The 13,420-nt window shown below is 35.7% G+C and overlaps 1 protein-coding gene across 1 annotated transcript; it reads right to left on the bottom strand.

Annotated features, from left to right (window-relative positions):
- Positions 1 to 69: 69 nt before the first annotated feature.
- tmprss7 (transmembrane serine protease 7) lies at positions 70 to 13,404 on the bottom strand. The gene is made up of 18 exons (XM_067435562.1): positions 13,162 to 13,404; positions 10,951 to 11,152; positions 9,658 to 9,788; positions 9,502 to 9,569; positions 9,191 to 9,384; positions 8,804 to 8,839; positions 6,944 to 7,172; positions 6,713 to 6,837; positions 6,524 to 6,636; positions 6,316 to 6,422; positions 5,428 to 5,564; positions 5,134 to 5,241; positions 4,219 to 4,326; positions 4,020 to 4,136; positions 1,616 to 1,814; positions 1,239 to 1,507; positions 742 to 878; positions 70 to 585 (listed from the first exon to the last, which is right to left on the bottom strand). The coding sequence occupies exons 1-18, from the start codon at positions 13,237 to 13,239 to the stop codon at positions 427 to 429; spliced, it is 2,517 nt and encodes an 838-aa protein (XP_067291663.1). The 5' UTR covers positions 13,240 to 13,404; the 3' UTR covers positions 70 to 426.
- Between the last annotated feature and the right edge of the window lie 16 nt (positions 13,405 to 13,420).

Raw genomic sequence — 13,420 nt, 5'->3', positions numbered from 1 at the left:
TTTTGGGTGAACTAACCCTTTAAGTCTAGTATCAAACTAAAATGCATGTTTGATCTGTTTTAAATGAAAGTAACTTATATCCTAAAATATGCCAGTGTCATTGTTTTGTTTCAAAATGCATACCAAGAATGTTTTTTTTTCTAAGGCATGTTTATAAAAGATACTTTGAACTAAGGTCTAATCATGGCTTAATCTAAGCCCTGTCTATGAAACCAGGCCTTAGTATAAAATGTGTGTGTTGTACTATATAGTATAAATGTTAACTTAAAAAACACCAAAAAGAACTTTATTGTTCAAGACAAATGTATTAAAATTGTGTTACATGATTGAAAGACCATTAAATAACACATTTAGCTGTTTAGGTGAAAATGGCTTGTTTTGAGAGTTAAATTGCAGACTGAAGGTGGATTCACTTGGCTGTGCATTTTAAATATGTCTTTGGATCCAATCTATGAACTTGGCCACTCTGGTGTAAACTCCGGGAAAGTTGGGTCTGCCACAGCCGGAACCCCAGCTCACAATGCCCGTCAGAAACCAACGGCTGCCTGCGTGTGCTTGACAGGACAGAGGACCACCCGAATCCCCCTGCGATCAAAAACGGGTTATGTACAAATCCAAAGAGACAGCTCACTTTAATCAATGAGAAAAGTTAGCCTTTTAATAATGTTCTGAAATGAGATACTAAGCTTATGTTTGGTTCATAAAGCAGGACTGAGTCCAATGCCTGTTATCTCCCCTCACCCGGCAGGCATCTTGTTCTCCTGAGGGCTCGCCAGCACACAGCATGCGAGGTGACACAAGGCCGTAGCTTCTTTTGCATTCACTCTGGCTTAGAATGCTAACTTCTGCCTTCTGCAATACTGTGGGTAGCACCTTATCTGTATAAGCAGAGGAAAAATATGCTATTTCATAACCATATAGACCTATAAACGTCACATTTGCATAAAAATAGTAACTAGCACAACTGTTTTCAATACCATTAATAATAATAAATGTTTCTTGAGCACCAAATCAGCACATTGGAATAATTCCTGAAGGATCATGTGACACTGAAGACTGAAGTAATGTGTATTCACTTATCAAAGGGAAAAATGCAATGTTGATTTTTCTAAATATGACTTTTTCTGTATTTTCAATCAAATAAATGCAGCCTTGGTGAGCATAAGAAACTTTTATTAAAACATTTTCAATAAACTTTTTGAGTGTACATCATTTGTCATTGTTTTTTGGGCTCCTACCTTGTTCAGAACGGTAACCCCAACCAGTGACCCAGCAGCGGTGCCCCTCAGAGAAGGTCTGAGAAGGGGCCGGAAGACAGATGGGCTGGATATATTGTCCCAGGCTGCTGGGCCAGGCCTTCTTCAACTGCAGGAGGGCGATGTCATAGTCAAAATTTCTTGCATTGTAGTATTCGTGCACTACAATTCGACGGATCTCGGCCACATGCTTAGCGCTTCCCTGGTTTAGCATGCCCATATGAGCCATCCACATACGAGGATCTGCCAACCTGAAAGATCACACTTGCTCAACTGCATTAAGAAAGGTCATGGTTTACTTACATGCTAACATAAACTTTGATATTTAGAACTTTTTAGGTCTACCTGATGTTCCTCACCTCTCTTTGCTAAAACAATGCGCTGCAGAAATGAGCCACTCATCAGAGAGGACCGATGCTCCGCAATATAGCTGACCAGAAAAATGCATGCTGACCTGCCACGGCCACTCTCCCTCCACCGCATTCATCCCACCCACAATACGCTGTTGTGGGGAGGCGCTATCAAATATGCGCTTTAAAGGGGTGGGTTTGCCACAGGCTACAAATCATATGGAAACATAAAAAAGTGGGTTCGTTTACAGACATCCAAAATGACTGACATGCTATGTAAGGATGTAAATATGTTGCACTGATAAAGGTGTGTGCTTTAGTTGGGAATAATAAAGATTTTTCAATATAATAATAATTAAGAACTAAATCAGCTTATTAGAATGATTTCTGAAGGATCATGTGACATTAAAGACTAGAGTAATGATGCTGAAAATTCAGCTTTGTCATCAGGATTAAATGACATTTTAAAATATGTTAAAGGGTAAAATTAAATTTATGTCATTAATGAATCACCCTAATGTCGTTCCACACCCGTAAGACCTCCGTTCATCTTCAGACACAGTTTAAGATATTTTATATTTAGTCAGAGAGCGTATCCAAGTGTATGCACACTATACTGTCCATGTCCAGAAAGGGAATAAAAATATCATCAGAGTAGTCCATCTGTGACATCAGTTAGTTAATTAGAATCTCTTGAAGCATCAAAAATACATTTTGGTCCAAAAATAACAAAAACGATGACTTTATTCAGCATTGTTTTCTCTTCCATGTTTGTTTTCAATCCTCAAATAAAGATTCAAACGGTTATGAATCAGTGGATTGATTCATGATTTGGATCGCGTGTCAAACTGCTGAAATGACCAAGGGGGTAACCTAGCACTCGGAAAACGTTCCACCCATAGGGGCGGCCATTGCTAACCAAGCCATCACCTGCTGTTAGCATCCCATTGACTCCCATTCATTTTTGAGTCACTTTGACAGTGAATAACTTTACATCTGAGGCGTTTAAAGACTCCATTTGTCCATTGTTTATTTCTAAAGAAACACGACAATGCATAAAAGGCTCCGTTACCTTGTATCTTACACTATCGCCCCGCAGAAGCTGTTTTTGTAAAAATAGGCTAACTATTGCGTCATAACCAACGTGACTCTGTCGCACAGTTGAGAAATTACCGTATAGACCTGAGGAGACGCTCGCAGGCAATCTTTTACGCTGTTGTACTAAATATAAAATATCTTAAACTGTTCCGAAGATGAACGGAGGTCTTACGGGTGTGGAACAACATTAGGGTAAGTCATTAATGACATAAATTTCATTTTTGGGTGAACTAACTTTTTAAGATTATTTCACAATATTACAGTTTTTACTGTATTTTTAAATAAATTCAGCCTTGGTAAGCATACATTTTTTTAATCATTCTAAACTTTGTATGTGCATAAACCGTTCAGTCATGACAGGTGCATCTGATGAGCCAAATCCAATTAAATCAGAGAGCATTTAGAAAGAGAATGAACCATGAACAAAGTTTAGCTTGTCTCCTGTAATCACCCTCTGATTCAACTCCAACTCCAACTCTCACACACACACACACACACACACACACACACACACACACACACACACACACACACACACACACACACACACACACACACACACACACACACACACACACACACACACACCAATTACCAAACACGGTAAATAGGCCAGTAAATCATAATAATACCATCAATATCATCATAGGAATATGGAGGCTATTCTAGGTTGAGTGGCTAGCCAGTCATACATAAAATGGTCCTAAATTAAATTTTGGAATATTTTTTAAGGATGTGGAACTTAATTGGTCTACAGAAACAATTCGGATTTAAATGTATTTCAGTCAAAGAATTAAAAGATAATATGTGAATCTTAAAATTGAAGAATCAAAAATAGAAAAATAAATAAAGCATCAGGACCGGATTGATAGTTATTTAACGTTTTCTTTTTCAATTATAATCTTTTGATCTTCTCTCTCACTGTCATCTTCTCTCTCTTCAATTGGTTTTCTTTACAACTTTTGAAATCACAAGCGAGGAACTGAGAAATGGGAGCAAGGAAACCCAAAATGTGAGCAGGGAGAAAACAAAATCTCTGCAAGAAAAAAAAAACTTTCTAAGAAAAAAATTATATGATTCATGCATATTCATATATAAATAGCTTTTTGATACCTCGTATGGATTTGAAGCTACCATATTTGTTGATTTTTTTGGTTCATATGAGAAGTCGATAGTTGAAATAGTTGAAAAATAATAAAAAAATATTTTTACATGAATGGTATTTAGACTACGACTAGTTCTGTTTCTTTAAATGTCTATAAACCAAACTGATGAGTGACATGATGCTTTTGGATGTTACCACAGTAAAACTCACCACAGTCCTTCTCATCACTGCTGTCGAAGCAGTCAGGTAAGCCGTCGCATTTAGCATTTTTCTTAAGAATGCAGGCTCCGTTGCCACATTGGTAACTGACTCCAGAACAGCTAGTCTCTGCATAGCCAATGCATTAATAACTGTACATATACAATTGACACATATCAAAGTCTGAATTTTTAAATAGTTTTCACATTACCTTGAGTACAGTTGGTCTCATCTTTGCCACTGGAACAGTCCATCTCTCCATTACAGATGTATAATGGGTGCAGAGGTGATGAACCTCCACAGATTTTAGGAGGTTTAGCTGTCAGATAGATACAACGGCCAATAAAATAGTGTAAATTCATATGAATACTATTTGGATATACCAATATATTGTTGTGAACTAATAGTTCTCAACCTTTTTAATTTTTTATCTTTCATTTAAGCCCTTAAATTTCAAAGAATCTCCTATCTAAGCTGAAAGGTCAATGCCTCTGATACATCTGTTGTAATACTAATAAACCTTTAAGATAAATCTTATTTTAATTAAGATTATGTTAAAGGAGACCTATTATGTTATATTATTTTTAAAGTCTTCATTTAGTTTTTAGGGTCTACTAGAAATCTACTAGAATTAATGTTTGAATTATTGATGTCAGATCAATTAGTCGCGATTAATCACATACAAAATAAAAGTTTATGTTTACATAATATATGTGTGTACTGTGTATAATTATTATGTATATATAAAATAAACACACATGTATGTATATATTTAAGATTTTTTAAAATATTTATATGTAATATGTTTATATCAGTTATATATGTGTATGTATTTATATGTGCATAATAATTATACACAGTACTCTTGCATTACCAAGATAATGACACATTTGTATTACATTCCAAAGAACTCTGTTATCAGTCCCACAGTGGAAAATGAAACCATCCTTATACCAGCTGGGCCAGATCAGCACAGAATGGCATGGTTAAGCAATGCGAATGGTTTGATCCAATGATGGAAAAAAAAGCTAAAGTAGGCAATATCAAACTAACATAACATACTAGATTGTTACTATTTTTACTATAATAGAACTACTAGAATTACATGATTTGGTGGTTAACATACAACAAAAAATCTCATCGCTTTCATCCTGACAGTCATCCAGTCCATCACAGCGCTTGAACTTTTCCACGCACAGGCCTGTAGAGCACAGGAAGTGACCCTCTGGGCAAGCTTGGAGAAACAAACAAAACCAGAGGAAAACCATTTGGTGCCATGAGTCATTTTACTGGCATAAAATTATAAATATTATTCCTGTGCTCGTAAGTCAGAATGTATTACTTAAGAATGTTAGAGAATAATTAAGAGACTGTTTGAAATTGTTCTCCATTTCCTTTGTTTCAGCCGCATTGTTCTTACGCTGACTGGTGTTGTAGCTGCTGTAAGTGGCACTGAAGGGTTGGTCAGCATTTCGTGAGCTGCAGCGGAAAACCACTTCAGGGTTTTGCACAGGAATACGGAAGACGGTTGAGTGGTCGATGTAATTTCCACAATATCTGTAAATCAGTCACAGTTATTTCTATACCAATTGACAAACGTTGGATATCAGAAAAACCTGATAAATATCACTTACAGTCAACAACACTGAAGGAATAGCTCAGCTAAAATGAATATTCTGTCGTCATTTACTCACCGTCTTGTCTTTCTAAACCTGGCCTTATGTGGAACACAAATTGTGTTGTATAGATAATTTTTACTGGCTTTTTTTGTGCCGTTTGGTCAGTGCTTGTTCATAATATTTTTTTAAAATTTTTTAATATATATTTTTTCACCATGAAATCAAAACTGAGAAAAAATGTATTTATCCATGCACATTAATACATGAGCCCTCATAATTTTTTAGCGAAATAACTTCCCTCTCCCTCGCAGAGACTTCTCTTCTCTGATGTTTACTGGCGCGAATGTTGAAGCAACCTGTCACTCATATGACATCACAGCAATAGGGAACCATAACCATCCAATCAATTCCAGATTAACAAGATCAAGTCCCGCCGTACATTTTTTTGTTTGTTCGAAAAGCCGTTTCACTCGGAAATACGTCACAATAGGGAAGAAAAGACTATCGCTACTTCCGTCTCATGTGATCGGTGAGTAAATAATGGCATTTAACTATTCCTAAAAGAAATGTATTGCATAAATACACATTTAGGTTATTATTTTACAAATGTACAAAAAATACAATTAAGAAAATAGAAAGATAAATGACTCAGAAATTAAGTGAAATTGTACCCTTGACAAAGCACTTACATAATCTCATTGACTTTCCACCAGCCGTGTTCACAGTTTTGCGAGTCTTTTAGCTTTAGCATGTAGTTCTTGAACCTGAGAGCTACACCCAGAGGACCGCTGGCCATCTGACACATCAAAAGCCAACAAAAAATACACCCTTCTGTCATGTGAATACTGTGGATAATATTTCTACACATTAAAAAAAGCTTTTGATTGGGTGCAGTACCTGAAACACCCAGGTGCAGGAGCACTGACGGGGCAACAGATTGGGGTAGAATGGACTGGTTATCACTCCAGCATCACCTGGGCCAGCGGGTAACACTATCATATTCATACACTCTGTATGGGAAGGACAAAAGTGGCTAAGCATCACAACCAGGCACAAATATACATATACTTTAATCGAAGGACTCACGCTCCTCCATGAGAGCCTGGAAGAGTCCTCGGAAGACCTTTCTGCCTGGTGTGAGTTGGAATGAGAGCAGCATGACATTGGAGGTGGAGACCAATGAGATCGGGGCTGACACCGATTCACAAAACCTTGAAGAGAATGCATGAAAACCAAACTGATCATCTCAGATTATTTTGTCCTTCTTTTCACCAACCCAGTCAAGACTGATATCTTTCCACTCCCTTCTTCACAAACCTGTAGAGAACCATGCCTCTCATGGGAAGCAGAGCATCATACACGGTGAGGGAATCATAGATGCAGTCACTAGGGTCAATGCTCAAGCTGTTCACAGTGAGTCGAATGAAAGAGCCTGGAGCACTTGTCAGTTTGATGAAGCAGCTCAAGCTTCCCCATGAAGAGTACACGTTAATGGGAAAACTCACATCAGGAACACCTGCGTACAGCTTATTCACACACTGAGAGCCTAGACACACAGAACCAATCAAACAGAGAATTACAGCAACAAGATTATCTTAAAAATAATAATAATACACATTCAAAAGGTGTTTGTTGCAGGGTTGGGGAAAAGTTTAAAGATTAGTTCACTTTAAAATGAAAATGACTCCATGATTTACTCACTTACCAACTTACGAAGACATTGTAGCGCCTCTCGCAGTTTAAAGTGCTTGCGCTACATCTTGACGTCATACACGTCAGTTAGTGTCAGTTACGCTTTTTCCGTAAGGTGGTCTGCCAGAAGTGTTTTACTTTATAACGTTTTAAATATGGATATTTTTTCTTACAAAATTGCATCACTTCGCTTCAGAAGGCCTTTATTAACCTCCCGGAGCAGTGTGGAGTACGTTTATGATGGATTGATGCACTTTTTTAAACTTTAAACTCCTGAGCCCTGTTCACTGCCATTATAAAGCTTGGAAACATCAAGATATTTATTAATATTACTCTGATTGTGTTCATCAGAAAAGTCATGGGGTAATTTTCCTTTTAAAGTGAACTAATCCTTTAGAGAACTGTAAATTTGAATTTAAATTTACTGCAAGTGAAATTTACTAAATTGCAATTCAAAGAAACTCAACACAGTTACTTCCAGTTTTCACAATTTGCATTGTCAACTTGCAATAAATACAATTTAATAAAACATTTATTTCCTAAAATGTAGTGGAGCATGTAGGAAATGTTCCATAAAATGACAAACAATAAATGAAACATGTAAATAAAGAAAATATGTGAATATTTGTCATAAAGAAATATGTGTACACTGCCAAGGACACATTAAATTGATCAAAAGTGACAATACAATTACACTTTTTTTTTTAATGTCATATAAAGTCAAACCAAAAATGATTCAGACACCAGATATAATTTGTTACTAGTGGGTGCAGGACACTATAGCTCATTTATGTAAGTGAGGATAGCAAAATAAAGTAAACTGTGACATTATAACCAACAATTCTTCGTACATTGGACTACCAGTAAAATTGATAAAAATTTGGGACCAAAATGATTCAGACACTTTGACCTGACCATGTTTTGTTGAAGTGTTCTTTATTTGGTAATGTGAGCTTTTACACCACAGACTGAACAAAATAAAGCATTGCTTGGTCATTGGTTGACCTAAACTGGTGTTATCTAATGAGTACTTAAATTAAACAGCTGATTGGTTGATTGTAATCCATTATACCTTTCTATCAAAGTTATCTGACATTATCAAGATTAATTTTTTCTGACAGTTTTAGTTCTTGCCATATTTTATTAACATTTTCTACTCTAACGAATAAACTTTGATAATGTGAAAAAATGTTGACAGTTTCTGAATAATTTTTGGTTTGACTCTAAATGCTGTTAGTTAAACTTTCTATTCATAAAAGTATCCTAAAAATGTATCATGGTTTCCACAAAAATATTAAGCAGCACAACTATAAACATAATAATAATAAGAAATGTTTCTTGATCAGCAAATCAACATTAATGATTTATGATGGATCATGTGACACTGAGGAGTTGAGTAACTGACATTTAAAAGGCTGCTTAATTCAGTTCTGAATTGCACACAGCCCTGGTCATATATGTAAATATCTGTCTTGACGGACTCACCCACAGCTGTTGATGTGTAATCTGAGCGTAAAGCAACTGGAAAGACAAAATATATAAAGGCTATTATAAATTCACCATAATAATACTTCTGAAGCTGAAATTATTCACACACACACACACACACACACACACACACACACACACACACACACACACACACACACACACACACACACACACACACACACACACACACACACACACACACACACACACACACACACACACACACACACACACACACACACACACACACACAACAAGTAAAACATGCACACCATTTAACATTATGTAAAATAACCACTACGTAGTCAGAAGGACTATTTTGGGGTTGTCATTTAATTTAGGCACCCCCTTGAGAAGGGGTTAACCAGTGGCTAAGATTACCATTGACAAGAATGGAGTCGATGTCCACAGGAAGGCCCTGCAGGAAGCCCACTGAAGACCTGTTCTTCATACTCATCAGCACAGAGTCCCTGAGGATGGCACTCACACACTCCTCACACACTGCTGGAGTCTTCAGGCGAGGCACCACAAAGATCATCCAGAAATGCACCAGTACACCACCTTGATTATTATTACTGACGGGGTGAGAGGTCATTGCGATTACTGTTTGCACCCAAAGCCATTAACCATATGACATCTCAAATGACCTAATGAAGTAAATCCATAGCAGATTAATACTAGAGCGGCTGTACCTCAGATCAGCGATGACAGTTTGTTTGTAGAGTCTGGACACTGATGACGTTCGGTATACCCTGGTTATCTTATGGGAAGATAAATATTAAAGCGAGGGTGACAACGGCTTTTGAAGGCCTTATATTCTAATGACATATTTATGCTGTGTCACTCACCACATGCTGTACACGGTTAGCCATGGACACAAACTCGCTCGAGTCAGCATGCCGGTACTCTGGTATAAACTCCACGTTGGCAACACGGAACATACCAGCGAAATAAACACCACTGTTGCTCTCTCTCCGGACTACAAAACGCAAAGTGTGCACTTCAGTTAAATTAGACTTGTGGACATAACTTTGCATACACTTGTGAAAAAGAAAGTAGGCTACTATTGTATGACTAAATGTACTGAAAATGTACTGAAAAACTGAATTGAATGTTTTCGGACATTTAATTGCAAGCAAACCGAAATTAAATGTCTTTGGCATATGGTTAAAATAAATATACTGACAAGCATTTATGATCAGTTAAAATATACTTAATGTAATGTTTGTTGACACTTATATGTCTGGTATTTAAATATAGGGCTATTTGTAATTACACATTTGTAATGATAAAGTTGCTTAGTAATAAAATATTGTATAATATAACTGTAATCAGTAAAATACATAGTATTATAATCCATTATAAAAAAAAACATAATCAAGTACTTTACATGTGCTTTATGTCAGATCAAAATAAGTGTACTTATTTAAAGCATAACAAATTATTATTAATATAATGTAAAAAATGTACTTTAGAACTTTTTATTTGACATAATTACAAAGTGCACAAGTGTTTATTAATAGTACTTTTAGTTTGAGTACACAAGTGGCCCTTTATTTCATTAATATTAAATGATCTGCATTGTAACACTTTATTTCAAAGTGTCTTTGTTACATTGTAATTGTACATTTAAGTGCTGAGTACTATGTACTTACTATAGGGTTGGGCTTAGGGTTTGGTTTAGGAATAGTTGGTTTAGTAATAGTTATAATTACTATTCATCTTTAGTAACTATGCAACATATATCTGCAGATGGTGACTATTTAGTGTCATCATTACATATTTTTAAAACTATAATTTAAGATTAAGATTATATATAATATATATATATATATATATATATATATATATATATATATATATATATATATATATATATATATATATATATTTATTAAAAGTACAAGTCTGCACAATACAATTAAGTGCACTTCTATATATATATATATATATATATATATATATATATATATATATATATACCCTTGTGAAAAAGAAGTGCACTTAATTGTATTGTGCAGACTTGTACTTTTAATAAATATATATATTTTTTTTATCTTAATCTTAAATTATAGTTTTAAAAATATGTAATGATGACAATGCTATATATATATATATATGAGTGCTTGTGTTTAGCTTACATATAAAAAACCACAGAAGAGACCACATTATCACCACAACGACAAACACCACCACTGTAATGAGGATGGCCAGATTCTGTAGATCTAATATTGGGTTTGTCTTCTTTGGCTTTTTTGCTCTTCTTCTGCGTCGGTTGTATCTTCTGCATAGTTTATTAAGAGTTGCGTCCACCGTAGCCACTTCCACGGACACATCAGCTACCTGAAACCACAGGTATGTATCACATTCTGACCTGATGCAATAAAAACACACTCACCTAAAGCAAACCGCTGTTAATCAAAAGTGTGATGACCTTGATTATAGCAATTTGCATGAGTTTCTAACTTTTTGATCATTGTATTACACAGTGCTAGTCACCAGATATCATAAATGTTCTGCCATAAAAGTGCTGATGTCATTTTCAGGTGTCCAGATGTTAATGCGTTTTGCATTTTATGTAAAAGACAGTCTAACATTTAATTGGTTCAAATGGGGGAATGAGTGGGAAATCAGTGGCTTTGGATTTAAGGTGTGTGTTGTGGTCTTATCACAAACAGATATTATTGCAATGAGCGGTTAGAGTTACATGGTAAAGCCACTCAGTAATTCTGAGAGAGATCCAACTGGGTTACAAAATACACCTAACTCTGAGTTCATGATGACTTAATGGACAACTGCTTTAGTCATTTCCTCCCATAATAAATTATAACAACCAATTACAGCAATCTCTATCTAGTCCATCAACCCGACAAGTGCATTTAAGAGTTTTCTTGAGTATAAAACATATAAATATAGATTTTATGTCAACACTATTCTCAGTTCACAAGGTCAGGGCAGTAATCACCTTAGACATGGGGTCACCTATTGGTCACCCCCAATCTTGAATATTTGGTTACAGCCATGACATGAGTACAATAATGTCTGTCAATGTTTTTTTTGTTTGTTTTTTTTATGGTAAAAAAAAAAAGTTTTTACAAATGGTTTTTGTTTTACAAAAAATGCAAACAATGCTTTTTTTTTTTCAACAATTACACAATTATCCCACTCAGATTTAGGCACACAGTTACATATAATATTTACTTTAAAACGGTACTGTCATGGTTTATTGGACATGGTGCTAACTTATTTTTCTTCTTTTTTTGTGTGTGACATTTTACCATTATAATGAGATGATTATAATCCATATTATATAACTATATTTTCCAGATACAGGTACATATTTCAAAAAAAGGAAGTTAGAATAATTTGTTTTGAGCCCATTACAATGACTCGCGTTCATTGTGGTTGTCCAGTTATGCATTATTTACATGATGTCATCCCATCTCTTTCGCTGCATTTAATTTACAACGAGGTTACACCGTCTTTTCGATTAAAATAAAGCTCAAAGAGACAATCGCGAGTTAAAATTAAATTTCATTTTGAAATGCATCAAAATTTTGTTAAAAATATAAAAATAGCAAGTATAGTAGGCTAGGCATACTTAGGGACCATCTACAAAGTATAAAGGATAAATGAGGAAAAGGGTACAATGGCTCGGTCACAATTAATTAAAAAGAATAATGCTCACACATATATTTCTGTTCCATGTATCTTCGAGCACACAACACAATTAAAAAATATATTTGTGTAACTTACACTTTCGATGAAAGATCATTGAACGTTTTTAGTTAGAAACTTCTTTGTAGACAGTCCCCCGTCTTTCACCAAGTTATAGTGAGAACATTATGCACTTTGCAATCTATCAAGGCAGCTTACAACACATAAACTGCGATCTATGTTCTGGGTATTTTTATGATATTCAGCTTTTGTTAAACCCACTTTCACGCGGTTATGGGGTTTTATCCGAATCGTTAATGCAATAATTCAGTTTTTCGAAATGTCAGACCAATAGGCTTCACTGACGCCTCAGAGGTCACAATGTTTCAATTCTCACAAAAATGACCATACTGCAGTTTACGCCAAAATAACTTCAGACTATACTATTAGAGTAAAACTATACAATTTAGTTGTCATGGTCATAAAAACTGTGTGTGTGTGTGTGTGGGGGGGGGGGGGGGGGGATAAATGTATATTTATTTGAAATATCCCATTTTATATTGTGATTTTCCCGTAATAACAACTATGATGATTACTCAGTGACTATTGACTGCAATAATAAACAATTGTTATTTTTTCGAAAACTATGTTTACTATGTTGATATTCAAGGGGTATCGCAGGATTAAATACTCACACTTGTGGCGTCTTCCCGGGCCGCATCATCCTCGCTCCCCTGCCCGCCTTCCTCTCGCGCTGTTTCCATGGCATACATTCATTTGGACCGGCAATCTCAAATGCTGGGATTCTTCATTGTTAAAACCTTTCCCCCGAAAAATGCAACTGTCTGCAAAAACGACGTGAATGTAAGCGGCGGAATGAAGGCAAACGACACGAGGCGCTCCGTTTCCACCCAACTGTAACTGTATCCTGGCAGGTGTGCAGACAGTGAGCCT

Source organism: Pseudorasbora parva, chromosome 24, assembly GCF_024679245.1.
Source record: "Pseudorasbora parva isolate DD20220531a chromosome 24, ASM2467924v1, whole genome shotgun sequence".
In the NCBI taxonomy this organism is placed as follows: Eukaryota; Metazoa; Chordata; class Actinopteri; order Cypriniformes; family Gobionidae; genus Pseudorasbora; species Pseudorasbora parva.
This window is presented reverse-complemented; position numbering and strand designations above follow the sequence as displayed.